A 26,823-nucleotide genomic window follows, 5' to 3' on the forward strand; every position below is an offset into this window, starting at 1 on the left:
CGTGGGAGGCGGGGCTTGCTGCGGCTCGGTGCGCCTGCGCGGCTGCGGGCGGGGGGCGGTGGGGCGCGGCGGGTGTCGCCGGCCGCAGGGGTGCGGTGACCTGGTCCCTGAGGCCGTGCGGCGGTTGCAGGGTGGCCCGGGGACCTGGTGGTGGTGTCCTCGCCCGCAGCCGGACGGACCCGTGCGCACGGAAGGGAGCTCGCAGGGCCGCGGGCGCCCGAGTCGGGGAAGCCGCGCGGAGACGCCCCGGGCCCGGGTCCGCCTCCCCGCCGGCGGCCGCTGCGTCCGGACCGTGTGCGTGACCGCGGGGGCCGGGGCGTGCAGTCGTCCGCGGGGGCGGGCCGCGCACCTCCCGCTGCCGCAGGTCGGGGCAGCCCCGGGGGGCGGGGGGCGCGGCTGGGGCGGCTCTCGCGGGGTCCGCCTGCCAGCCCGGCGTGCGGGGGTCCCCATGCCGTTCGCGGGCCGGTGGCTCTGCCGTCCCACCCCGGCCTCGGCGTCGAGGGGGGCGGGACTGCCGTGGGCGCTGCAGTCTGATCCGGGGGTCAAGACTGCCCCGTCGGGCAGCGGTTCGGTCCGTGGCCTCTAAAGCTTCGTTCCCTCCCCTCCCTGGGAAGGTCCCACCGCCCCTAGAACTGAGCTTGCCCGTGTGCCAGGGCCCGTGTGCCAGGATTGTCGGTCACTGTGTATGTGTGCCTCCTTGTCCGGGCGACGCTGGAGGCAGCTTGACCTCACCTTTGCCCCGTCCTGCGGTGTGGGAAACCACCCCCGGGGCTGGACTACATGAGTGCCAGATCTGAGGGCCAGGAGGAGGGTGCCTTGGGGCTAGCATGGTGGCCTGGCCAGTTTCTGCCCTTAGAAATGAATACCCTCCTGCCTGGGTTTGGACGTGTGCCCCCAGAGGCGTCTGGGCAACTTAGTGAGTTAAAGCCTCTGCTTTCGGCTCAGGTCATGATCTTGGGGTGCTGGGATAGAGCCCGCATGGGGCTCCCAGCTCAGCAGGCTGGGTCTATACCCAGACCAGTACTGCATCTCCGACACAGTCTCCGTGGAGGTTGGGCCTGTGGGCCGTGCGGGGCTGGGTCCGTGAGTCTCAACCCAGTGGCACGCTGACCTGAGCAGGCAACACGTGTAGACAGTGACAGTGCCCGCCCCTGGGCAGGGAGGTCCGCCTCCGTGGGACGCTGTCGCTTCCAGCCCCCCAGGTGCCGGCTGGGCTGCGACGGAGCTGGAACGGGCGGCCGGCCTGGGCCATGATGGGGCGTAGTCCCTTCTGGCTGCCCCACCTGCCGGAGCAGAGCCCCTGACAGAGAATTTACGATCAAAGTCTGGAACCCAACGCCAGGTACCCCATGCATAGGCCCAGCTGCCAGTTTGTGCAGGATAGGGGCGCCAGGGTGGCATTAACGTGGGGGACAGAGGCAGAAGGGGACGCAGGTAAAGCTGAATGTCCTTGTAACCGTTGACCTGTGCTTGACGGGGGCAGAAGGTCACCTTCTTCTGGGAAGCTCCCTGCTGTCTGCATCCCTCACTAGAGGGAAGAATCTGACAAGGATTTGGCCTCCAGGATCCCGAGAGTCGTGAACACAGGAAAGTCCTCTTGGGAGCTTCCCTTGTCTTTAGATCCCCCGCTCCGAAGTGCGGAAGTCACTCAGCAGATCCCTTGGAAGCCTCGTGGCCCCGGGCCCACGCTTTCATAAGACCCCTCTTGCACCAAAGGGGTCTCAAGAATTCTTTCCTGGTCGTCACCTCTGGACCCCGACCGTCCGCATCATGGGGCCAGCAGGCCCCCCCGGGTATGGAAGCTCCCCACCCCCACCTCGCCCTACACCTATCTTCATGGGGCCGTTCATCCACATCTTTTGTAATAAATCCATAACCCAGCGAGTGAGCCGCTCCGCAAATTCACGGAATCCACTCGTGGCCGGTCATCAGAAGCACAGCCAGCGGGGATTTGCACTGGCCCCAGAAGGAGGGGAAGCAGCTGCTTAGGAAGTGGGGCAGGGGTGGGGCGGAGAGGGCCGTGGACACCCGGCCGACAGGCGAGGAAGGAGAGAGACGCGCGCCATGGCCGCGGGCCACACAGACCCTCGCAGGGTGCACAGAGCCCAGCTTTCACGCACAGCCTCACCTGAAGTTTTCTTTATTTCTTCCATACACACGATTGGGAAACACGTCACCAACGGAAGGTGATTTTATACCACAGTAAGTTCGAACATAAATAAATCTGTGCCACAGTGAGATTGCCACTCTAAGTTTTATAGGAAAACGCACCGAACCTCGTAAGACCCAAGCGATTCCTTCTTCAAGTCTCTACTACAAGGTTGGACGCGTCAGAAGGGGGAGGCTGTCCCTTCGGACACGTCCATATTGTCACCGACCATACCTATTATCTCAAGAGCAGAAAACGACAGTGGGGTTTCAGGTTAATGGGTGAACTTGTCGGGGACTGTGACCCCGTCCCTGGAGGAGATGCGAGCTGGGCTGTTTCCGCCTGGTTCACCGAGCGCCCTAGCTCTCGGCAAACTTCGGGTTCATGACTGTTGTAGTGGCACTCTTGAAAAGGGGGTTGTCCTGGAGGGAAGGGCGACTCATTAGTGGAGGGGAAGAAAGCCAGGAGCGGGGGTGACCATCCCGGGGTCCCAGCTCCGCAGATGAACTACAGGGGCATGTGGACTGGGGAGCGTGGTGGTGGTGGGGGGCATGTGGGACAGCCTCAACCCCAGGGACAGCCACTCACATTGTTCCACTGGGACTTGAGCTTCTCCTTCTCGAACCGCTTGTACTCGCGGAGGTCACTCACGTGGGTCAGAATCTTCCAGACGGCCAGCAGAAGGATGCCGATGGCCACAACGCCAGACACAGTGCCACCCACAATGGGGGCGACTTGGGGGCCCCCCACACACTCTGAGGCAAGGAAGAAGTACACACGCGAGTGTCAGGCCCACCCCAGCTCACCGGGCCCCATGGGTGCCCTGCCCCAGGTCACTGCCCATTGCTGAGGCGAACAGAGCTCTCCCACCTCCGTGCTCGCCATCACGGCAACAGGTGGGGAAGGGAGCCCCCAACCCTCAGCCAGGGACCCCCTCCTGTGGTTTTAGAGGAAGCTTAAACAACCCTTATTACCCAGAAAGAAAGTGGGGCCCAGGATGCCCCTAGCCAGGGCAGAGCCTGGACAAGATACCCACCTCCCGACTCGGTTGCCCCCAGCTGGGACAGCCGAGGGCCCCGGCCCTGAAACTCACAGAGACAGAGTAGGAAGGGCCCCCAGGGCCCCCAGAACCTCTTCCCTGAGTCTAGGGATGAGCACTCAGCGGGCGAAAGCCTCCCGAGGGAACCCGGGTGGGGTCCAAACGACCTGACCCCTCCCTGAGGGCTAGGCTGGGCTGTGTCACACCTCAGCCCCTGACCAAGGGATGGAGCCCTTATCTGCCTGCCCCTGGACACCCATGTTTCCCTGTGCTCCCTCCATCATACTGGCCTTTCTAGGGGGCCTTAGTGTCCTATGCAGGTTGAACAACTTGGCCACAGCAGCACAAACCCAGACAGGACCCAATCTGGGGTCAGAGAAAGCCAGCGGCAGCGCTCCAGGCTGGCAGGCTGCGCTGTGCGGGCCCTGGGCACAGGCCGTGAGCTCCTGGCCACACAGAAGCCCTGAGCCCCACCCGCCTCCCCGGGGTTCCCTCCGTGGGAAGGGGAGCTGGGAGCAGGTTTCCGTCCTGCAAGGGCCTCGGGGGACGGCTTGCCCAGGCCTGCGGCATCCACCCTGGCCCCTGGCCCCAAGCTCCCCTGCCCTCAGCCTCTCTGAGCAGGAAGCAGGGGGAGCTGAACATCTGGGTGCCCCGCACACCCCTGGAGGCTGCTTGTCCAGAGTCCTGGGGCCCATCCCAATGTGTGTCTGTGCTCCTGACGTCTCGGCACCCACACGTGTCCGTCACTATCACCCACCCAGTGTTCCTCCTAAAAAGTAGCCTGACCCCCACACCACCTGTTGGGGCCTATGGGTCTGCCTCTTGCTCCCCCTGGTCCCATGCCTGTGTTCCATCCAAGGGCAGGCTCTGTCCACGCTGCCCCATGCCCCCACCACCCCCACACATGTCCCTCTGCACGCCACTGTGCCCGTGTCCGGCAGGGGCCCCTCGTGGGTCCGTATTCGGCTTCCGAACACACGACTCCAATGTGTCCCTCGCACTTCCCCAAACTGCTCATGGCTTTTTGGTACGTTTGGAGGGAGACCCAAATCATCGCAGGCCTCACAGGGGCTCCATCGAAACCCAGAGCCAAGGGCCCCTGACCCCATGCCCTCCAGTTCCCCTGCGCGGTCTCGGCAGCAGTGGTCCCCCTCCGAGTGACTGTCTGACCTTGACGTCAGGGGCCCACACAGCACCCCCATCATCTTTGCACCTCATGACCCTGGCCACAGTCCCACGCTGTCTCTGGTACGGGCCAAGTGTGCCCCACCCCTTTGGAATGTGAGCCCCACGAGGACAGGCTTGGTGTCCTCATGTCTTCAACCATTACCAGGCCAGGCATGGCCCCGGAGCCCAGTGACGGATAGGCAAGCAGCATTTTAGAAGGCGTGCCGCCTGGGCTCCTGGCCCCAGGCCCCCTTCCAGGGCTGAGATCGGAGCCCACGGTGGCCTTCACACAGCTCTCTGTGGACCCACTCTTGGGAGCCCCAGGCAGCGGTCCGGGGGTGGGGACCCAGCCCCCACGTGTCCCCTTGGCCGGAACAGCGCTGTCGTGCAGGGACAAGCCATGCACCGCCTCTCACAGGTCGCGACGTGGGGAAGGCAGAGGGGGCAGGCCAGGACCGTGGCTGTGGATGCTTGCCTAACCCCCAGGCCAGCCATCTGAGTGGGGAGAGACACCCTCGCCGGCCTCACCTCGGCTGTCGTCCACATGGATGTCGTAGCTGTCCCGGCCCGCCCGCTGCCGCAGGGTGAAGGTGACCCAGCAGCCGTCCAGGTCCCGCTCCTTGCACCGGCGGCCCTTCTCCGGGGGCGCGCTCAGCAGACCCACGTTCCCGCACTCCGCGCTGCAGTTCTTCCCCGACGGGCCCTGCTCGAACTTCAGGCACTGGGCGCAGGTGCTGCAGAGGGGCGTGAGCGCCGAGCACGAGCGTGAGTGTGAGCACAGGTGTGAGCACGATCGTGAATGTGAGCATGAGCACAGGCATGAGCGCGGGTGTGAGTGTGAGCGCCAGTGTGGTGTGAGCGCGAGCACAAATGTGAGCATGAGTGTGAGCACAGGTGTGAGCATGACCGTGAATGTGAGCGTGAGCACGAGTGTGAGTGTGAGCGCCAGTGTGGTGTGAGCGCGAGCACAAATGCAAGCGTGAGCGTGAGTGTGAGAGCACACGCCCCAGAGCTCGGTGCCCAGTGGCGGGAGGGGTCTGCTGGGGGGTGGGTGTGAGGGGCCCCCTGCGGTGACGTGGGCTGCGAGGCCGAGGCCGGGGTGGGGGAAGCGGTGTTTGCTGGTGGAGGAGCCGCAGGGGCTGGCGAGCGGCGCGGGGGGCGGGGGCACTCACATGTACCGGCCGCAGGGCGATGGGCAGCCCAGGCATTCCAGGCAGAGTGGCGGCTGGTAGCCCGCGTCGCACTCGCACACGTTACAGCGACACCGGCCGCGCCCGTTGCACTCGTAGCCCTCGGCGCTCAGGCAGCCCCGGGTGGACCTCTCGCACTGGCACGCGGAGCCCTCGAAGCCCTCCCGGCAGTGGCATTTGCCGCAGTCGCACGTGCCCCGCTCTGCAGGAGGTGGAGGGACTCAGCCCCTCCCTCCCGTCCCTCTGCCCACGGGCCCCGCTAGGCCCATCCGCCTGTCTGTCCGCTGCAGCCCCCCCTCCCCCGTCCCTCCGCCCACGCCGCACTCACCCTCGCCCCCGCAGACCCGCCCGTCGTAGCGCTCGCAGTTGACGTTGTCACACTCGCAGTAGCGCCCGAAGATCTTCTTGTTGGGCACGTCGCTCTGGTGGCACACGCACTGTCCGCACAGGCAGTCCCCCAGCCCCGAGCAGATGATGGAGTTGTTGTCCCGCCGGCAGCTGCCCTCCAGCTCCTGGCTGCTCCGGCCGTGCGTCTGGCACTCACAGCTCTTCCCGATGTAGCCAGCGTCACACCTGCGGCAGGAGCGGCCGGGCTCAGGTCCCGAGGGGGGCGCCATGCCCCCGGCCCTCTCTCCGCCGCCGCTGGATCAGCCGAGGCAGGCCTCACCCCCTCCGCACCTGCAGACGCCACACTCCAGGAAGCCCTTGCCGCCGCAGAGCTGGCGGTCCTGGCTCATGTCCCGGCAGTGGCACTCGCACTGGGGGACGACGTGCACGGTCACCGTGTCCGTGAAGCCCAGGGCGCGGATGAGGAAGGACTGCTCCTGAACGCACTCCGAGGCGGTGACCTTCACCTGGAAGGTGATCTGTGCGGGGAAGGCAGGGCTCAGGCCAGGCTGGGGCGGCGGGACCAGACCAGCCCCGTCTGCTCGCCCTGAGGCCTGGACTCGGGGTCTGTCCAGGAGCCCGGCTGGAGCAGGGGGAGGACCCAGCCCTTCCCGGACCCCAGGAGGGGACGGAGGGAAGAACACCGAACACCCCACGCTTATCCAGGACTTGGCACCCAACACGAGGAGAGAGAGAACGGCGTCTGGTCAGCAGAGCTGGACCCGCAGGAACGTGGGGGCGGCAGCTCCTGCCCCGCCGGAGCTGCCCCCACACCCGTCATCTTCTGGGTTGGCCTTACACCAGGGCGGGGTGGGTGTTGCTGGAACGTTTTTAACATTCACGCGTTGGAAAGCAGCCTCAGTGGCTTGGGAAAGGACACAGATTTTCTCCGTGACTGGAATACTGCGACGCCAGAATCCCTCAGGAGGCTCTAAGTTCTGGATATGGAGGGGTGCTCTGACCCCAGATAAAGGGTAGGGGACCGTGCCCCGGGGGAACCAGGTGGGACAGAGCGGAGTCCCCGCCCCCCGCACCGGGAAGTCAGCAGCTCGGGCTTCAGGGAGCACCGACGTGTCAAAAGCTGCCACACCCCAGATCAGTTTCAGTGACCTGCTGTAGGGCTGTGGGGGACACTCACGCAGAGCAGAAACACAGCGAAGCGTGAAAGAAGCCATCAGCCCACCGAAGGACTGAATAAAGTCCCGAGTGGGTCGCCCCATGGGAGGAAGAGAGAGTTCTGTGAGAGTCTAGGTGCGACCCTGAGCGAGTGACATACTTGAAGGCATTCCAATGTCCTATTTAAAATCACAAGAACAGGGACGCCTGGGTGGCTCAGTGGGTTAAGCAGCTGCCTTTGGCTCAGGTCATGATCTCAGGGTCCTGGGATCGAGTCCCACATCGGGCTCCTTGCTCCGCAGGGAGCCTGCTTCTCCCTCTGCCTCTGCCTGCCATTCTGTCTGCCTGTGCTTGCGCTCTCCCCCTCTCTCTCTGATAAATAAATAAAATCTTAAAAAAAAAATAAAATCAAATAAAATCGCAAGAACAGCAAGTGTTTTTGCTGAATATTGGTTTCCAGCCAGAAAAAGGAAAAACTTAATTTTTATGATCATAATAATATCACAATGTTATGGAGATAACTCCTAGAAACAACGCTACTTCTAATCATCCGTGTGGCCCGTGCTGTAATATCTTTGTCAAAGAAAGAAAGAGGAGCGCCGGCTGGTTCAGTAGAGCCCCCGAGTTTTGATCTCACGGTCACGAGTTCAAGCCCCACACTGGGTGCGGAGCCTACTTAAAAATAAGTAAACAAAATAGCGCCTTTGAAGAGAACCCCCCAAACCCGAAACCCTGGAATCAGGAAACCAGGCACAAAGGACCTCCTTCTTTGTCGGTATGCGCTGGCCAGCCTCCGCCCCAGGGGCTGCTGCCATGCCCCATCCTCCGTCCACACTGGGGAGCCCGCACCTGCTTCTCTTGCACAAGGAGCGACTGGGTGCCTGGGGACAGAGCTGAATTGGCCGTGACCCTGGCCCTTGTCCTTGCTTGTTCCTGTGCTAGCCGTGGGCCTGGGCGCTCCTAGCTCTCACCGGAGGGAGAACCTTCCGGAAGGGTTGGGGGGGGAGTCTCACCGGAACGTTGATCTGGACGCCGTCGCAGTCCCCTCTGGGCTGGTCCACCTGTGACACCCCATTACTGCAGAAGGAGTCATAGGTGACTTTCAGGGTGCTGGGGATCATGTTGTGGTCCAGAAAGACCCTGGAGGAGAGTTTCTGGGGGGAAAGAGCAGCTGTGGGTTAGGGGGCTTCCTCCCGCTGTCCCCGGGGCTTCCCGGCCGAGGTGCTGACGCCCCTGCATTGCTCATCCTTCCCTCTGTCCACATGCCCATGGGGAGCTGGGGGGCCCCCCGGGACAGGCTGGGGAGGGGCCGACAGGGACAGACCAAAGCCACGAGGATGGGGCCTGGCAGTCACCCACCACCACATGCCCTGTGCCTGGCATGGGCTAGGAGATGGGGAAACTGTGTAAATGAATGAGAGACAGAGAGACAGAGACAGAGGAAGAAGCAGAGAGACAGAGGGAGAGGGAGACAGAGACAGAGAAAGAAGGAGAGACGGTGATAGAGAGGGAGAGACAGGGAGAGACTGACAAAGACAGAGATAGAGACAGAGAGAGACAGAGAGCTAGAGACAGAGACTAGAGAGACAGAGCCAGAGGGAGAGACAGAGAGATAGTCATTGGTGGGTGAGCAGGGCCAGTGTGGTGGGTGTGATGACGCAGGAGGGCCTGCCTGGGGGTTTCGGGCCCCACAAGGGCACGAGGAGCAGCCCTCAGCAGTGCCCTAGCTCAGTCCGAGGGCACTTCCCAGGAGCTCTCAGCCTGCGGAGCCAGGACGCCCACTGGACCGCAGGCGAGGAGGAGACGGGAGGCCGCGCTTCACGCGAGGGTCGGGCGGGGCGCACACAGGCCACCCCTGGGGCAGGACCTGACGGGCCGTGGGAAGAGCCAGGCTCTGCTAGTCCAGGATGCACTCGGAAAGCACCCTTCCACAGGCCTGCGCCGGGGGCGGGGTGGGGGGTGGGGTTGGCCGCCCGCCCCAGGGACCCCACGGGCACCCGGACTCTCACGTTGTAGGCGTTTTTGATGAGCTGCACCACGTTGCTGGAATCGTCCGACAGCTCCCCGACCGCCGACTTGGGGATGACCTCGGTGAGTTTCTGTTGGGCCAGGAGACCAGACCCGTCTCAGCCGGGGCCCTGGGGCCACAGAAGCCACGGCGTCCCTGGAGCTCATAACACCCAGAGGGTTTATTTCTCGCTATAAAATGGCTCAGACCGTCTCCCCCAGATAGCTTATCGCTCGGCTAAGACAGCACTTGGTCAGTGGCCCGGGACAAGCCCATTTCCTTGCCGGGAGCACTCCTCCGTGGCCGATCTCCAGCTTGTGACCTGCTGGGACAAGCTGGGCCTCGCCGCCCCGACCGGGTGTCCCTGCCCAGTGGACTCGTCGGGTACAGCCAGGGCAGAAAATCACAAAATGTGCCGACACCATCAGGAAGGGGTGGGTGGTGAGCACTTCCATAGTGATGTGATGTAATCGCAGTAACGCCCGTGGGGGGCAGGCCGGGCGTCCCGCGCAGGCAGGCTGCCGCGTGTGGAGGCCAATGACTCTTTGCCCCCGTGTCCCTCGCTCTGTGGTCCATAGAAGACTGAATCCTTGCTTTATCTTACAGAACCGATGTTTGGGTCACTTCTCTGCCCCAAAGCCCCCCATGACTCCCCGGATAGAATCCAGGTACCTCCAAGGAGCCCACAAGGCCCGCCACAGCCCGGGCATCAAGCCCCTGTGGCCTCCAGCGCCCTCTCCCCTCCACCCCGGGTGCAGGATCCCCACCCTTATGGCTCTGGGAAACTGGGCTCTTCCCCCTCCTGTCCCTCCAGCCTGCTGTCCCTCAGTGTGTGGCACCAAGGACAGTCCAGCAGATGCTCTCCTGACAGGCTCTGGGTGGCCTCGATGCCCCTCACCCAGGAGCCCCACAAATCAGGAAACAGGCTCAGAAAGGCCTGGGACTCTCCAGGGCACTGTCCATGCTGGCGCTTTGTGTTCAGATCTCCTGCCTCCGCTCCCATCCCCACACTGTCCTGCCTCGACAGCAAGTTACCCGAGTGGCCCCTCGGGTGGCCTGCCAGGTCCTGCACCCGGTCACCAGCCCCGCACTTAACCCCTGTCCCTGTGGTTTGGCAAGCTTCGGGGCCCACCCCAGGGGCTCTCCTGGACCCCTGCCCTCCCCCTCCGCTGTGTTGCCTGCGGGGTCCTGTCTTCTTTCAGAGCCTGGAAAACCCACAGCAGGAGCTGCTGACGTCTGGGGGCTGGGCCCCCCGCCGGCATCTCACCCCCCACGGAAGTGGCAGCAAGCCCCACCACGGTGACAACCAGGACCAAGGGTGGGGGAAAAAGCAGCTGCCCTCACAGCCCCCCCAGAGCCCAGAGGAGGCCAGACCGGGTGTGCTGGGAAGGCCTGACGCAAACCTGGTGCCAGACAGCGGGTGGGAAGGGCAGAGGAGGAACAGAAAGGTCCCCGCACTCTGCGGAGTCGAGCAGGGCGGTCACCCCGAGAAGTCCCGGGAGACCAGGGTTCCCAAAGCAGAGACGCAAGTGCGGTCGGCGTGCAGAGCTGGTTCCCGTGGGGACCGGCTCGGGCGCAGGCGTGTGGGGGCGCGTCCCCGTGGAACACACCCGACCTGGGGCGTAAGGGCTGGGCAGGTGCACGCGTGTGAACCGTGTGACCCGTGTGAACCGAGCCCTGGGTCAGCAGAGACACTCGCGCGCCGCAGCGGACAGGGACACCCGGCGCCTCCTTGCGGTCCAGTCCACCCGCAGAACATCCCTCCTCCCCCGCAGGCCCGCGCGTCCTCACCCGCCGCAGCGCCCGGGCGCCCACCCACTGCCCCCCTGCGCCCCGCCCCTATGCCCCTCCCCCTGTCACCCCGCCCTCCTGCGCCCCGCCCCCTGCCCTCCGCCCAGCTGTGCGCAGGCATCTGCAGTGCCTGCGGGTTCCCCCGGCCCCCGCTGCTCAGGACCCCCACGCCACAGACCTCGTAGGTTTTCACCATTCTCTTGGTCACTGCAAAGATGGGCTGGATGTTGTTTTCAGCCAGTTTGTGTGCGAGCTGGCCCACTGACGGGTAGTCCTGGAGGGGAGGTCTGGTCAGACAGCCCAGGGTCAGGGCCAGAGCCCCGGGCCCTCTGTCCGCCCCACCCGGGGCCCAGAGCCCGGACCCCCACCCCCGAACAATTCCAGGCTGCCGCGTCAGGTCGCAGCGGGTGAAGGTAAGCTCCTGCGACGGGTCGGGGACCAGACCAGGGGACGCCGACCTGCCCCCAGCCCCCTGGGCACCCTGTGCCGCCAGCAGAGCCCCCCCAAGGCTGCAGCCCGGCCCTGGCATTCCCTCCCGAGCACCCCCTGCTGTCCGCTCCTCTGGGGGGCGCCGGGACACGGGACAAGGGAGGGCCACGCACAAATTCATTGCTGCGCTTGTATGTGTTGTCTTCCAGGTGGCAGCGGCCGTCATTGGGGGTCAGGATGGCGCCCAGCTTCCCGTCACCCGCAAAGTGGAAACCGTCGTCCGTGGCAAACACCAGCAGCCGAGTGACGTTGCGCCAGCCGATTTCCTCCTGGGGAGACGGCAGGATCACGTCCTCAGTTTCCCCCGTGGGCACAGCGTGGTGGGGCAGCCTCGAGGCCCGGGCCGTGCCTGTGCCCCACACCTGCTCTTCCTGGGAACAGGAGGACCCCTCCCGGGACCAGCCGCGGGACTCGGGGTCCGCAGTCCAGTCCGGATTCCAGCACCGGGGCTGCTGGAGAAATGCCCTCGCACATGGCAGGGGTGGGGGGGTACTGTCGGCTGAAATACAGCCCATGGCCTCCCTGGCCACTCCGGCCAGGGACCAATCCTAGGGAAATACTCCCAAAACAGAAAATGCTCACAGAAATGCATATTACAACATGAAACACGGTAGAACAAAGGATGACAGAAACTGGGGGACGTGCAAGGGGACACGGGTGACATGGGGACACTAGCGACACTCGCGTGGTCACAGAGCAGGCAGGGCACAAAAACAGAAACACGGTCGCTGTGCCTGGGCCCACAGAGAGGCTAGGAGCCTGGAGTCTGGTTTGGGAAGGGTTAAAACAGCATGTCATACAAAATAATAATAAAACAAAAATAAAAATAAATAATAATAATATTAAAAACAAAACCAAAAAAGGGGCGTTTGGGGGGCACAGACAGTTCATCGTCTGACTTGTTCCAGCTCAGGTCATGGTGTCAGGGTCCTGAGATCAAGCCCCGCATCAGGCCCCTTGCCCAGCAGGGAGCCTGCTTCCCCCGCTGCCTGCTGCTCCCCCTGCTTGTGCTCTCTTGCTCTGACAAATAAATTAATAAAATCTTTACAAATCAAACAGAGAAGCCAGGGAGCGGTCCGACCGTAGCACCTACAGCACCAACGCAGCAGGTGTGACGGAATGGGGCAACCACCGGGGTTGGTGATGAGGCTAGGGGAGGGCTGCTGGGGGCGGGGCCGGCGACCCACCACTGAAACCACACAGGGGGACGCCTGGGGGGGATGCCGTCTTCCCTGGGGGGGAGCCATGGCAGGGGTGATGCCATTCAGGAGCTGTGAGTGCCACACTGCTCCGTGGGCTCGCCCTGCAAGATCATGCACCGGACGGAGGTGTGGACGGTGGCCCAGTGTCACAGGCCCACAGTGACATGTGTGGGCAAGCGGCAGGCCCCACGGCCGCCCGGAAACCCCGGGGCCGATGGGGGCCTCTGAGTCCGACGGGGCCACCCTCAGCCGCCAGCCCCGTGGCTGCAGGGCGGAGGTCTGTGGAAGGCCGGGGGCCAGGCCGGGGACAGGACCTCACCAGGCACGCGGCGACCTGCATCATGGCGTCCAGCCCGCCCTCGGGGGCGTCCAGGTTTCCGGAAATGAGCTGCTTCCCGACCTCCCTCTGGAACTGGTTCGAGTTGTTGGTGAGCTTCAGCACGTGCCTGAAGGCGAAGGGAGGCTGGCACTCCTTCTCCTTGTTGGGGCACGGGTTCCTCAGCTTCTCGGGGTGCGTGTTGACGAAGGGGAGCACCGTCTTGTCCACGAAGGACCCGAAGCCTGGGGGGCGGGCGGGGTGAGGTCGGGAGGCAGGGGCGGCCCCAGGCGGGGGGGGTCTGCCCACGAGCCTCGGTTTCCCTGCTGCGCACCAGGGCAGGCGAGAGAACGGGACGGCGCACACCCACATGCATGAGCGTGGGGGCAGACGAGTGTGTGAGCACAAGCGTGTGCGTGTCCTGCACGCGGGGACAACGGCCGGGGAGGGGGCCGAGATGAGAGGCGGGTGTCCCCTTGGCCCCTGACTTGCACCGGGTCCGTGGGCGGGCACGTGTGTTCGATGGTGTGACCGCCGTGCAGGTACAGACCTTCGCGTGGCATGACGGTGTCAGGGGAGCCAGCGTCCAGGAGGGGCCTCCCCAGGGGGCCTCCCCTGGAACCCTCCCCATGAGGGTCCCTGGCAGAGCTCCCCCCGCCAGTGCCCTGCCCTGCGTGGCCGTGGGGAGGCGTGTGAGCGGCAGGGCCGACTGGGACTGGGGGGTCGCCTCACCGATGCGGCCGGACTCGGTGATCTCGTTGAGGGCCCGGAGTAGGTCGCCCCCCAGCTTCTTGACGTTGATGAGGTCGTCCAGCATGGAGTAGGAGAGGTCCATCAGGTAGTACAGGTCGATGGGGTAGCCCTTGGCCCGCCGGAAGGTCACATTGAAGGCAGCCGCCTGACCTGCCGACAGAGACGGGAGAGTCAGGATGTCTGGGGGCACTGACATACCTCCTACGGGTCCCCAAATGCTCACGACTGCTCCCTGAGGCCTGCGGACAAGTCACAGGGCACCTCAGGAAGGAACCACATCCCCCCCACAGAACGTTCCAGACATAAATCTACCACTGAGAGCTCCAGTTCACCCAGCACTGCTGAGATGCAGGTGGGCCTGGCGGCCTGGGCAGCCTGCTCCGTCCCCGCCCAGCACCCCAGCAATCCGGGTGCGGGCCTGGTTCCCAGCCCAGGGGCAGTGGTACAGGGCAGGCTCCACCCCAGCCCTACCCTGGCCTGTCCCCGTGGTCCTGCTCTTCACCACGTCCCCGTCCCCTTCCTGAAGGGCGCCTCCTGGAGCACAGGCAAGGTTCTGGGGTCAAATCAGTTTGAGCAACACTGACTTAAACAGTCGCTCAGGTTGCTTGGCTGCAGGACTTATCAGAACCTTGACTCTGCCAAGCACACCTGGCGTTCCGAGAGTGGGACAGAATAGTGTTCCCCAGATGGTTCCCTTTCCCATTTGGGAAGGACACAGAGCAAAAGCAGCAGACACCAGGTGTGGGGGCATCCTCCTGCCGGCAGAGGGGAGAGGCCCACAGGGGAATGTTCTCGAGGTTTCCAACAGTCTTCGGGGCTCACCTACCTGCCTCCTGGCCTGGCCACGTGGACACTTGCGCCACTGGTGGGCCCTGGCACCCAGAGGGACTGACACACACACACGCTGACTCACCCCCAGCCAAGCCCGAGCCTACCTGGTCTCAGGTAGAGTGTCACTTTCTGTGGGGACAGCTGCTGCTGGCTGCCCTTCCTGTCCCCCTGGGTCTCAGCCAGGCTCCTGGGGTCCATGATGTCGTCAGCCACACAGCCCTTCAACAGGAGCTGCTCCCGGGTGTCGCAGCGAACAGAGTCCGGCTCCCCGAGCCCGGTGAAGTTCTGGGGGGGGGGGGCGTTCAGGGGTCAGGAAGAGGGCAGAGGACATGTGGGGGCCACACTGTGAGGGCTGCACAAGTCCAACCCTCGGGGTCCTTCGAAGAGGCTGTCCCTCCTTATCTGCACCTGGGGTTCCAGACAGGTGTCCTCACGGGGGTGAGTGGGGTGGGGGCTGGGCGGCTAGGAAGCTAGCCACCTGCTGACGGCCTCCCCGTGAGGCTCCAAGATCACCCCAGTGGGGGGACGGGATGCTTGCCGCCACTGCCTCCCACAGCAGTGACTGAAGGACCCATGTGTCCAGCCCCAGGCTGGCCGATGCGGTCGCTCAGCAGTCCCAGGGCCGGGAGCCGCCGGCTGGGGCACCTGGCCTGAGGTTGCCAGAGGTGGCCAGGGTGGCCAGGGAGGATAGCAGTGGCCGGGGCGGCCGGGGTGGCTGTCCCCTCCAGCGGCAGACGCTTTGGTAGAGGTGCCCTCCTGAGAGAAGACACATGAGACCTAAGAACCCGGCACACACGCCCGGACTCCGGGCCAAGCCCCTCGCTGTTTGGAGAGGAGTGTGGGGGTCCTGGATTCAGGGCAGTGTCCTCATGCCCACTTCGCCCCTCATTCCATGGGCACGGACACCTGTCTCTGCTTCCTTGAGGGGAAGGAGACTCGGGAAGGGCAAGTGCGGGGCTGGCTAGGGGGGCCGCGGGGCAGGGGCGGCCGGCGCTCCCCCGCAGGACTCCATTAAGGCTCGGAGAACTCGAGAAATCAAGTGAACTTCCCGGGGACCGACAAAGCCTCCCGTGGAATCCACTGGGAACCTCACGGAGGTTCCGCAGAATCGAATATGCTCACGGAGGGGCAGGGGAGCTGCGACCTGCCGGAGGACACGTCCCCCCACCCCCGCTGTGGCCGGACCGCATCCAAGGGGAGAGACCACACCCTGAGCATCTCTGTGGGCTGCTTGTGGCCGCTCAGAAGGTCCCATCGGAGCGTGGAGCGTCATGGGGGGGAGATGGAGGAAGTGCGCGCGGGTGTCAGGAGCCGCTTCTCCTGAAAGGGACCTGGGAACAGGAGTTCCAGGCTTGGGGCGGGACGTAGGGCTGGGCCTGGGGCGACTGACTCTGGAGTCAGAAAGCGCTCAAAAGAGCGACGAGGAGCGTGCTGGGGGGACACAGAGCCAGCCGGGGCAGGGGCTCCCCGTGGACCAAGCTGGAAGTATTTGAGCCTCCGATGACAGTGACGGAATAAAACAGAACTCTAACCCTCTGTGGGGCCGCTCAGATGAGAGAGAGACAGCGGAGAAGGACAAACTCCTCCTCACGTCGGAAGCCGTTACGGGAGTTTATGGACCCCACAGCACTCCTCGCGGTACTGAGCGACGCCGGCGCCGATCACCCCGGGGTGCGGACGTGAGGGGTGTGAGCCTGACGGGAAGGGGGGGTCTCCTGGCCCCGGCACAGCTCCCCACAAAGTACGGAATCACTGTAGAGGAACAGTGACATCAGCTGAGTGGGCCGAGCTAGCGTCACTCGCATTGGGACAACGGTGTGACGGTGTGAGCCCGTGCGGGGCTCTGGCCGAGACACAGGAGCTTCTGGGCAGGAGCAGAGGAGATGCCAGGCCGTGGACACGGTGGCCGTTCCGCCCTGGTCAGAAATGTCGAGGGTGCGTGATGTGGGCGGGGGCTCCTCTGTCCTGGTTCTGGGAAACTAAAGGGACAGGACCGCCGCCGGCAGAGCGGGAGCCTGGCTCCTCGCAAACGCTGCCGAAGGCACTGCTGGAACAGCTGGAAATGTTTGCGGACGGCGGGCAGATAGGCTTGAGCGTCGGGGCAGCTGTCCCGTCCTGGAAAAGCGTACTGTGGGTCTCCGGCGGGCCTCTTGTGCGTGAGAAGGACACGGGACGTTTTCAACAAACGGGCTTCGGGGCCGCAGTCTGCTTGCGAGTGCTCGCGAGAAAATCATAGTGTGCGCACCTGTGCGGGGCTCCCGCCACGCCTGCAGCGCCGGAACCTCAGGGATCCCCCCCAGGGCAGGGGGCGGGGTCGGCATCTGGGGGTTCCGTCCAGGAGGAGGGTGGGTCTGGCATTTGCGGGCCGTGCCCTGGCTGTCCTTCCGGAGGGGACGGGAGGGAGGTCTCTGCTCTCCGTCCGGGAAGGCCCCACAGCCGGGCAGGACAGGAGACCGCAGCACAGTTAGGCTCCCCACGTGGAGCCTCCCACACCTTCCACACTGAGAGCTGTTCCTCTCGCTTCCCTGGATGCCTCCTCGCGACCCGTGACCTCTGGGCAGGGCTCCTGCCTGGTCGGGGGTACGCGGCCACCCTGGGGTGAGGCTGGGTCTGTCTGTCTGTCTCTCGAACAGGCCATGCCCCAGGCTGCTCCCGCCCTCCCAGGGAACAGAGTGGTGGCGCCCCGGGTGCCAGCAGCTCCAGAGGCAGAGAGAGGGCGCCCAGCTCGGGGACGGGCCCGCAGGACGGGCGTGAGGCCCGTCAGGGGCCCGGCGGTGCCCGGCGGCTCTTACCAGCTTCTGACACCAGGCGCAGCCCGGGCCCGACTCCACGCACTCCCGGCACGTGCTGACTTTGTACTTGGTGCACTCCTGGCAGAGGGCTGCGGGGAGACGACACAGCTCCGTGAGCGCCGGGCCACCAGCACAGAGCTGCGGGTGCTTGGGCAGCGGGAATGGGGTGCGGGGGAGGAGGGGGTTCTGCAGGAGGACCAGGGAGGGCAGGAGGGAGGCCGGCGGCCTGGGGCCAGGCCTCCAGGAGCTGCAGAGCGTGGGGACCGGGGGGGCTGGGGTCTGGGACGCGCTCCCTGGGGCACAGTCCTTCCACAGCGGCTGGAACCCAGCCCAGGAGCACGGGGACGGCCCCCTTCTTCCCGACCCAGGATGCGGAGAACTCACCCGACCAGAGGCAGAGCAGAGCCCCCAGTGTGAGCAGCAGGGCGCGCTGGCACAGCATGTCCTGTGGAGGGAAGGGGTCTCATTGATGTGGCCCTGCACCCCGGATGCTGGGCTGTGGCCTCCAGACGCAGCACTGGGCGGCCCCATGTCCCTCCACCCTGGCTGGGGAGAATTGGGGTGAGCCCCAGCCACCGCCTTTCCCTGACAGCCCGAGTGGTGTGGCGGGTGCCCACAGGCCCTCAGAGGACGAGCAGGACGCACACGTGTGGGTGCCCACCTCACACACACATCACAATCACACACCACACGCACACATCGCACGTGTGGGGCTGCACGTGCCGGGTCACGCCTGAGCCCCAGGAACTGAGCGCTGGGCTCAGAGCAGAGCCACACCCGGCCCAGGCCTCCTGGTGGCCCCAGAACCAGGACAAGGACGAGAAATCGCCCGAGCACATCCCAGGTGCGAGGCCTGAGCCAGCCACCGGCTTGGACCCCTGCCGGAGGGCGAGCACAGAGTCCAGGCCTGCCTGGCCCAAGGCCATGGCTCTAGGTGACGGTGATTTTCTCTGGGCACACCTACTGTCCTCAGAAACCCGGCACCTGCAGTAAGGCGAGGATCGGCTGGGCTCGGACGGATCCCGACGCCCCCAGAGCCACGGTCGGTGGGGGAGGCCCGGCGTTCAGGCTCTTGTTTCGGGTCCTCAAGGCAGACAGGGGCGCCTTCCGACCCACGGCCTGCTGGGCTGCGGTCAGCGTGGGCAACCTCGCCCTCCCCTTACAGGGCCCCCGGTCAGGGGCTGGGCCCAGAGCTGGAACGCCCGTGCAGGTAGGCGCCCCCGTCTCAGAGCTCTGTAGCTGGCTGTGGTCTTCTCATTCGACCCAGAGAGCAGCCCGGTGCGGAGAAGCCAGGAATCAGGGGTGGCAGGAGGAAGGGGCCTGCTCGACCGGAGAAGGTGATGTGAATGCCGGCTCCTGCCCCTGCAGCAGGCCTGTGAGGCTCCCAGGGCCACCCAGCCCATCACACGGCCTGGGGAGGGCCGAGGAGGGGATCCTCAGGGCCAGCAGAGGCCACAACCCAGACCGACCTTGGCCTGTGGGGCTCTGGGCGTGGCCTGTAGGTGGGCCTTGCTTTACTCTCCTGTAACGCCTGCCTCTGTGCCGTGCCCGGGGCGGGGGCCTCGCAGGGAGGGCCTCCTGTGCTTCGAAGCCCTGCCCAGCCTCGGGCTCCCATCTTTTTGGAGGTGACCGTCCTGCTCCCTGGTCCCCACCAAGATTATAATCAGGACCCAAAAATGTCAGAATGCTCCATCCTTCCCCTTTGGGGTCAAAAGCAGAACCACACAGCGCAGTGGCTTCCTGGGTCAGAGCAGCGGCCGATGGGCCCAAGGGGGCGGGGGGCGGACAGCTCGGGTACACATCAGGCCCCATCTCTGCCTCCCAGCCTGGTGCGTGGGGCTCAGGCCGAGGCCAGCTGTGGCCAGTCCCAGCTTCGATCTGGGTCCCTCCAAAGTTCACAGCTGACTGCCCGTGCTGACTCAAGTGTTCCCCCCATAGCCCTGGGCCTGCCTGGCCACTGTCCAGGGCACGTCGGCCTCCAGGGAACCCCACCACCCTGCCCCAAGGCTGTCCCCAGTAAAGGTGGGAGGCTCCTTCCCAAGCACCCCAGCCACACCCGTGCTCAGGCAGGGTGAGCTGGTACCAAGCTCCTGGGGCAGCGGCTGCCCTACTACCGAGCCCCAAACATTCCCAACAACCAGCGTGTATGCTCTGTGGGCCTTGAGCACCAGCAGGATGTGGACCCGGGTGCCGGTTCGGCAGGCACACTCCTCCCACTGAGAGGGAGGGACCTCACTTCCTAACCCACAGACTGCGAGGTCCTGACCCTGACCTTGGGAAGCTGGGCAGGGGTGGGGAGCTGCCCTGTCCCAAAGCACTCCTTGCCCATGGGAGCACTGGGGCGGCCACGGGGACGGCGCGGCCATGGGGACAGCTGCACCCCAGTCTGCGTGTCCACCAGCCTTTGGGGGCAGGATGCCCGGACACACGGCGGCTCTGGGCGTTCAGAGGGAGGACGGAGAGGCAGAGCCCGCGGCCTGTCCTCCTCTGCCCCAGGCAAGTGGGCAGGCCGGCTCCCTCCTTGCCCTCAGGCAGCGGCAGGCATGCCCAGTGGCCGGGACTGGGCCTTGCCCGAGACTGATGTCGTGGAGCTGCACAGACCGAGGGCCCTCGGAGCCTGTCCTGCCGGCCGCCCTGCAGCGGCACAGAGTACCCGACCTGGATGGCGGCCCGCCTCGCTAGAACCTGCTGCCTTGACTTCCTCCGTGGGGGACCAGCCTCCGGCTCCCAGTGGGGGACCGGCCGGGAGCACGTGTGTCTGCAGCACCACAGGACTGGCCGCCAGGGGCCCTTGACTTGTTTGTAGGGACAGGGTCCTGGGAGCAGGAGGCCTAGGCTGAGCCCGGGGGAGGGGGAGGGACGCAGGCTCCAGGGTGGGCCGGGCCTCTGGCCCAGCTCAGGCGCTCCCCACCACCCTACCTCTGAGGGAGGGTGCCCCGCTCCGCCCGCACTTTGGCTTTTGTCTCCCCAGAGAGCAGGGTGGGACCCACAGTGCCTGAGCGCCCTCGGCTGTGAGGACTTGGGGACACAGCCACCCTTGCACGCCCCATCCGCGGTGGGGACGCTGGCACAGCCTCGGGGCAACTGCCGGAAGTCGTGGGTCTGTCCCCCGCGGGTGGCTTCCAAGTGCGCTCCCGCCCCGGCCCCACCGTCCCCAAAGGAATGCAGTGGAGCAGGGTCGCCTGCAGAAGGTCTGGACAGCGAGGGTCTGAGAGCTGAGGGAGCGTTACAGGAGCGGCTTTCCGGGTCGCACACGCGCGCGCGCGCACACACACACACATGCACACGTACACACGCGCACACACAGCCCATATTTGGTAAAAGACAAGGAAAAGCGGAAACTTAAGAAAGAGAGCACCGTGGGCAGCAGGCAGAGGGAGGGCGCGGCGTCTGAGTCAGGACAGCAAGCTGGTGTCAGACCAGGCTTCCTGTCCAACGGAGGAGGAAGGGAACGAAGACAAAACAAATGCAGAAACAATGAAATCCCCTTTCCACCGAACAGGGCACAGACGGGGACAAACACAGAGACGGGAGGGTCCTCCAGGAGCTCACAACAGCAGGATCGTTCAGGCTTTGCTGGAGGCAAGAAGCAACCTTAGCTTCTAATAGCCTGATCTCCAGGACCCTTTTAAGTCTTACAGAAAATCCCTTTAGAAATTTCCTTTCTCTCTGCGCCCCCAACATAAAAGAGCATAACCGTCTCTTCCTCACACCCCCCAGGGCAGCTCTTTCTGTCACGAGTCCCGTCCTCGTGCTTCATAAAACCATCTTTTTGCACAGAAAACTTGCCAAGAATCCTTTCCGGACCGCAGGTTCGCATCGAATCAAAAGAAGAAGGTTTTGGGCGCCTTGGGGAGGTGCTCAGCTGGTTAAGCCACTGCCTTTGGGCTCAGCCCAAGATCCCAGAGTCTGGGGATGGAGCCCCACATTGGGCTCCTGGCTCAGCGAGTCTGCTTCTCCCTCTGACCTTCTCCCCTCTCATGCTCTCTCTCTCTCTCTCTCTCAAATAAATAAATAAGGTCTTTTAAAAAAAGAAAAAAGAAGAAGGTTTTGTAAAGTGCAAACCCTCAGACCAGGCCACTGTCAGCTCCAAGGGTTCACTGCACCTGCAGGCCTGTGGGGCCAGAGGGCCAATCCCCAGGGGCTTACAAGGGACATGCCCAATCAGGTGACAGGGGCAGCCTGGGGGGTGGGGGGAGGTGCTGGCGGGAAAGTTTGAAGATCAGAGGCAGAGAAGGGAGGTGGTGGGGAGCTGGGGCACTGGGGGACAGCATGAAGGGGGCGCCTGGCCTGATGGGCACCGGGTGTCACATGCAACTGATGAAACAATGAACTTCAGAGCCGCTGAAACGATAAAGAAAAAAGATGGGACAGGGGACCCAGGCTGTGCTCGGTCCGTACTCACCCCGGGAGCTGGACGACTCAGGGCTGTTTCACGGAGGAAAAAAGCAAATGCGCACAACGGAGCTGAACAAGGCATCAGCCTGTTTACGCCACAGACAGAGTGTGGAGATGGGGTCGTTTCGGCTTTTCACAAGAAAACACCGGGGCGCCTGGGTGGCTCAGTGGGTTAAGCCTCTGCCTTCGGCTCAGGTCATGATCTCAGGGTCCTGGGATCGAGCCCCGCATCGGGCTCTCTGCTCAGCGGGGAGCCTGCTTCCCCCTCTCTCTCTGCCTGCCTCTCTGCCTGCTTGTGATCTCTCTCTGTCAAATAAATAAATAAAATCTTAAAAAAAAAAAAAAAAAGAAAACACAGAATTGGACAGAAGCCACATGGTACGGGTGGGGGTGTGTTGGACCCCCGGTGCTCAGAGCTCGAGGCTCTGGACAGAAGGACAGATGGACAGACACAGGGACAGAAGGAGCAGGGGCCGGAGCAGGCGTGACCTGCGTGTCCTCTGCACAGCCCCACAGGCATCTGCGAAAGGTGTCCAGGACAAGAGGCCCCAGAGCCGAGCACGGTTCGTGACCGTGGGAACCCGGTGAGACGCGCTCCCGTGCTGATCGGACAAAGAGCATCTCGCCCGTCGAAGAGGAATCGAGATCGTGTTTGCAGAGAGCAGCCTCGGCCCCGGCGGCGGAAAGCCTGTGTCCGCGGCCGATGCCCGAGCGTCTGGCCGCGGACGCGGACGGAGGGGACGGGACGGGACGCCGATTCAGAAGTGGTGGCAAGACCGGGAAAGCTCTGGACAGGGAGGCGGAAACGCGTGGATATGGGCGCGCGTCTGAGTCGGAAAACAAACCAAAAAGCTAAAATCAACAAACCCGCCAGAACCTGTTTCCTTGAAAAAGGCAACAAAATTAGGAGAAGGATGGCCACGCGGCTTCGGTTAGAGCGGTCAGAGGGCGGCCCGCGACGGCGGGCGTGGACGGCGCGGCCGTGGCCGTGGCCGCGTCAGAGACTGTGAGTGGGCTGCGCCCCAGCCTTCAAAGGCGGAGAGCACAGGTGGGGGTTCCCCAGGAAGGGGCCCTTCACAGCAGAGGCCCACGTAGGCTCCGCGTGGGGACACAGGATGATGCAAGGACCAGGAGAGCATGTACATCTGAATCGGGAAGCTTCTGCACCTCAAGACTGCGGAGGAAAATGTCAAGACAGATGGATCCTAAAAGAACGGATCTGTACCTAAAACAGAGGACGTGTAATGAATCCAGGGTCGAAGGGCAGGGCTGTGTCGTGACAAGGAGGTGTTAGAAGTCAGGAACAAACAGGCAGATGTCCCTGGGGGCCATGGGCGGGAGTGGTGGTCCCAGCGGCTGCCCTCTGGCTGCTGCCCACTCCGGCCCCAGATGCCGGTGCTGCCTGCCCAGCTGTCAGGCTGGAAAGTATTTCTCCCATCCGGGAGGCCCTCCCAGGGGGCCCCTGACAGCAGAGAAAGTGTGGGAGCACAACTCAACTTTCATGAGAATAAGGAAAAGCGACTGTCCACCAGGACCCACATTTCTGTCTGGGCGCTGACACGGGGATGTCTACACCAAGCGGGGGAGCCACGCCAGGGGAGCCACGCGGAAGCCGGGGTCTGCTTGGTCCCCGACCCCACAGGGAAGGGGATTCTGAATCATACATGTGATTATAGCGTCCAAGGGAGTTTGAGCTACGGGTCTCCCCCTGCTGCGGAAAGGCCTTCTCCCGGGGTGCAGCCAGTCCCTCCAGCCCCAGAGAGCGGGCAGCGTCCTCCACACAGTGGTCTGCAAGGCCCTTGCCGGTCTCGGCACTCCGTCCCTCATGAAATCTCTAGGCAATGCCCACGTTGGCCTGGGGCCTGCGGCCTCTGCCCAGGGCCAGGAGTTCCACCCAGATTTCCTGGAGGCCCAAGGCCAGGGCAGAGCCCAGGGGCCATGCTGAGCCCCTCCCCGTTTCTCCTCCCTCCTGGATTTGCTTACCAGCTCCGCAGAGAAACAGGTGTGAGCCTCGGTGCAGGGACCCCGGCAGAGCTGGTCCCCTCCCTGTCACAGAAGCCTAGCTCGGGCCACTCGGAGCAGCCCAGCCTGCGGTTACCTGGACAGCTGGCGTCCCCGGAGTGAAGCCTCGTGCCTGCACCAGGTGTGGGACGGAGCGCGGGCTCCGCAGCTAGCACTGGAACCTTCTGCGAGGACCGTAGGCTGCGGGGGGCCCGCCCCCAGCTGCCCCTCCTCCTTGTCCAGCAGGGTCCCAGGAGTCCCCCACCTCCAGGTGTGGCAAGCCCAGCTGGGCAAGCCGGCGGGATCCCAGCCCGGGTCAGGGAAAGAGGAAGGGGCACCGGGAGTGGGTGAGATGGCGGTGCTGTGGCGTGTGGCGTGTCAGGGTCCCGGCTGACCCCAGGATTCTGCCCCCCACTCCCAGGAGACATAGGGACAGGCTCCCAGGAGACTGGCAGTGAGCTGTGCAGTCACACACCTGACATCTGTCCCCTAAACCCAGCTGTCCTGTGACACCTTCACAGCAGCAAGCCGGAGCTTGAGACCCTCTGAGAGTTGAAGAGGAGAGGCGGGCCCAGCAGCGGGAGAGCTCGCACGCACACACAACACACGCACACACACCCACTCACACCTGCACAGCTCACATCCTCTAACGCACATTTGTGCACATTTGTGCACACGTGCTCACAGACAATCTCACACTCACAGGCCTTCACACAGCATGTCCACCCTCGCACACCTCCACACACACTCACACACACAGACTCTGGGGGGACAGACCACCACGGCCGACCTTAGGGGCATGGTGGGGAGGGGTCCCAAGCAGGAAGAGGAAGGCGGGCTGGGGCCCCCAGACTCCCCGCACGGCCCTGGTTCCACCCGCTCTGGCCCCTCTGGCGGGTTCTCGCCTGCCCCCCCCAGGCCTCCTCCTGGCCCTGCAGGGCCTCAGAGCCCCCACGTCAGGGGCTCGGTAAGTGTCTGGGACTTGTCAAGAGACCCTAGACCCAGTGGCGAAGGACTGAGCCTAGGGCCCGTCCTCCGGCCATGCTCGGTCCTGTCCCCGGTTACAGACGCTCCTGTTGCTCTGTGGGGCTCTGGCCACGGTGGACACAGCAGTCCCCTTACTGGATCTCCGGGAAAGGGAGCCCGGAGCAGACAAGTCCAGGGCGGGTAACAGGGACCAGGTCTGCAGGGCCCTCTCCAGGGCTGGGCCACTCCCCGGGGAAGAGCCACAGGGCCCAACTGCTCCCCTCTAGAAAAAGAGCCTGGACACAGAGGAGCCCCATCCACTCACCCCGCTGATGCCCTGGTGACTTCGGTGAGGCATTCTGGCTGGGCAGGGAGGGGCGTCAGCCTCGTCGGTACCGGCTGCTGCACGGTTGAGCGGTCGAGCCGGCGAGCCCCGATGGGGAGGGCACGGTGCTTCCTGTTCCAAGCTGCTCTGGAGGAAGTGCTTACATGGGGCGATTGCACCACAGGTGGCCGTCAGACCCCGGCCCCCGCACGCCCCGCCCACGGGTGTCTGAGGAGGACCCCAGGAGCCCGCGAGGGACTTGCCCTTCCTTATGCATGTTCCCGTGAGGAGCAGTGAGGGATGAGTACTGTGGGCATGGTCCTAGGGTGGCACCCAGACTCGCCCCTGCGGGCAGAGGGGGCCGTGCCCTGCAGGGACAGAGGACGGCAGACTTGCACGCTGGGACGGGGGCCCAGCCTGCAGACTGCAGCCATCGGAGAACAAGGTGCTGGGACTGAGGGCTGTGGTCAGGGAACAACAAGTGTGACAGGGCCTCAGGAGCACAGTGACCCTGGGAGTGAGCCCGTGAGCAGGACAGAATCGGCCCCAACACAGGCAGGAGGACGCAAGACGGACGCAGGTGCACAAAGCCCATGCCCATCCGACGGGCAGCGCCCAAGAGCAGAGACCCGGGGACAGAGAGGACCAGACACCCCGTGACAGGAGAGGCCCCCAACGAGCGGCCCAAGCGACAGGCCACTGCTGCCCTCGGGGGGCTTCTAGTGCCCTCGCAGGACAGAACAGAGAGCAAGAAAATGCCACGAGGTGGGGGGGATTCGAGTGGGGACGGGGGCAAGGAGAGGAGACACGGATCGATCAGGTAAGCCGGACGTCTCCAGCCGGAGCAGGACCCGGCACCCGGCTCCCTGCACTGTGCACAGACGCTCCCCAGCAACAGGTGGACGGACAGATGGACAGATCCGACAGGGACGGGAGGCTGGGGGACACAAAGGTGAGCAGGGAGCAAGCAGAAATGAGGACGCCTAGTAACTACAGGTTTTAAAACAGACGTAAAAATAGTAAGAATCTGAAACAAAAATCCCGCAGGATCAAGGGAGCACGCTGCCGTCTCTGGTGCGCATCAACGGACGTTTTGTTAGGAAGTATTTAATATTATATGTAAGAACGATCAAAAAGCCTTCTTAAGGATATAAATAGGATGTATAATCTGTAAAAAAAGAAAATATGACAATTTTTGTTTTAGAAAAGACAAGAGAAATAGAAAAAATAAGATTATAAATTAAAAACATACAATAAGATATTGGGAATGAGGTTTTTTTTCTTAAGATTTTATTTATTTATGAGAAAGAGAGAAAGACAGAGTGGGGGGAGGGGCAGAGGGAGAGAGAATCCCAAGCAGGCTCCCCGCTGAGTGCAGAGCCCGCCCGACACGGGGCTCGATCCCACGACCCTGAGATCATGACATGAGCCAAAATCAAGAGTCAGATGCCTAACCGACTGAACCACCCAGGCAACCCAGGAATGGCTTCACATGTTCTAGAATATTCTAGAATTTCAGGAATCGTAGCACCCAGGAGGGGCTTACCGTGTCCCACTTCGAATAAACAAATTATTGCATTGGGTTTTAAAAATAAAGAGACAGATGAGTTCCAACTACATGCTCTCTATCAAGGGAATCCGGACCGTTCAGTACGATTAGAGAATAACAAAGAAGCACAGACTGAGCATGTCCCCACGCCACACCCGGCGCGGCCTCACTAGATAGAGCAGTGACTGTCACTGGCCACCACACCACAGAGACGGATACCACGCACTGTGCACACGCCTTTGTGGTGCAACCTGGGTGAAGGGCAGTACAAATTTAGACACTAATAAAGTAGACATCACGATTGTCACTTCCGCACCGAACTCGGACCAAGACTTTAGATCTACTACGGGGTTA

The 26,823-nt window shown here is 63.6% G+C and overlaps 1 protein-coding gene and 1 long non-coding RNA gene across 2 annotated transcripts; one reads left to right on the top strand and one right to left on the bottom strand.

Annotated features, from left to right (window-relative positions):
* The first annotated feature begins 383 nt into the window (after positions 1–383).
* Positions 384–2,383, top strand: LOC131825471 (uncharacterized). Its single transcript, XR_009351264.1, has 2 exons — positions 384–1,342; positions 1,533–2,383. It is a non-coding gene; the product is annotated as an uncharacterized LOC131825471 (long non-coding RNA).
* ITGB2 (integrin subunit beta 2) lies at positions 2,124–25,079 on the bottom strand. Its single transcript, XM_059164931.1, has 16 exons — positions 24,921–25,079; positions 17,615–17,675; positions 17,231–17,319; positions 14,543–14,723; positions 13,587–13,757; positions 12,858–13,099; positions 11,450–11,605; positions 11,026–11,121; positions 9,058–9,147; positions 8,062–8,202; positions 6,224–6,411; positions 5,874–6,118; positions 5,528–5,747; positions 4,884–5,089; positions 2,738–2,904; positions 2,124–2,571 (listed from the first exon to the last, which is right to left on the bottom strand). Exons 1-16 carry the CDS (start codon positions 24,951–24,953, stop codon positions 2,509–2,511), a joined length of 2,349 nt encoding a protein of 782 aa, XP_059020914.1. The 5' UTR covers positions 24,954–25,079; the 3' UTR covers positions 2,124–2,508.
* Positions 25,080–26,823: the final 1,744 nt, after the last annotated feature.

The sequence above is a fragment of the Mustela lutreola genome, chromosome 2, assembly GCF_030435805.1.
Source record: "Mustela lutreola isolate mMusLut2 chromosome 2, mMusLut2.pri, whole genome shotgun sequence".
Taxonomy (NCBI): domain Eukaryota; kingdom Metazoa; phylum Chordata; class Mammalia; order Carnivora; family Mustelidae; genus Mustela; species Mustela lutreola.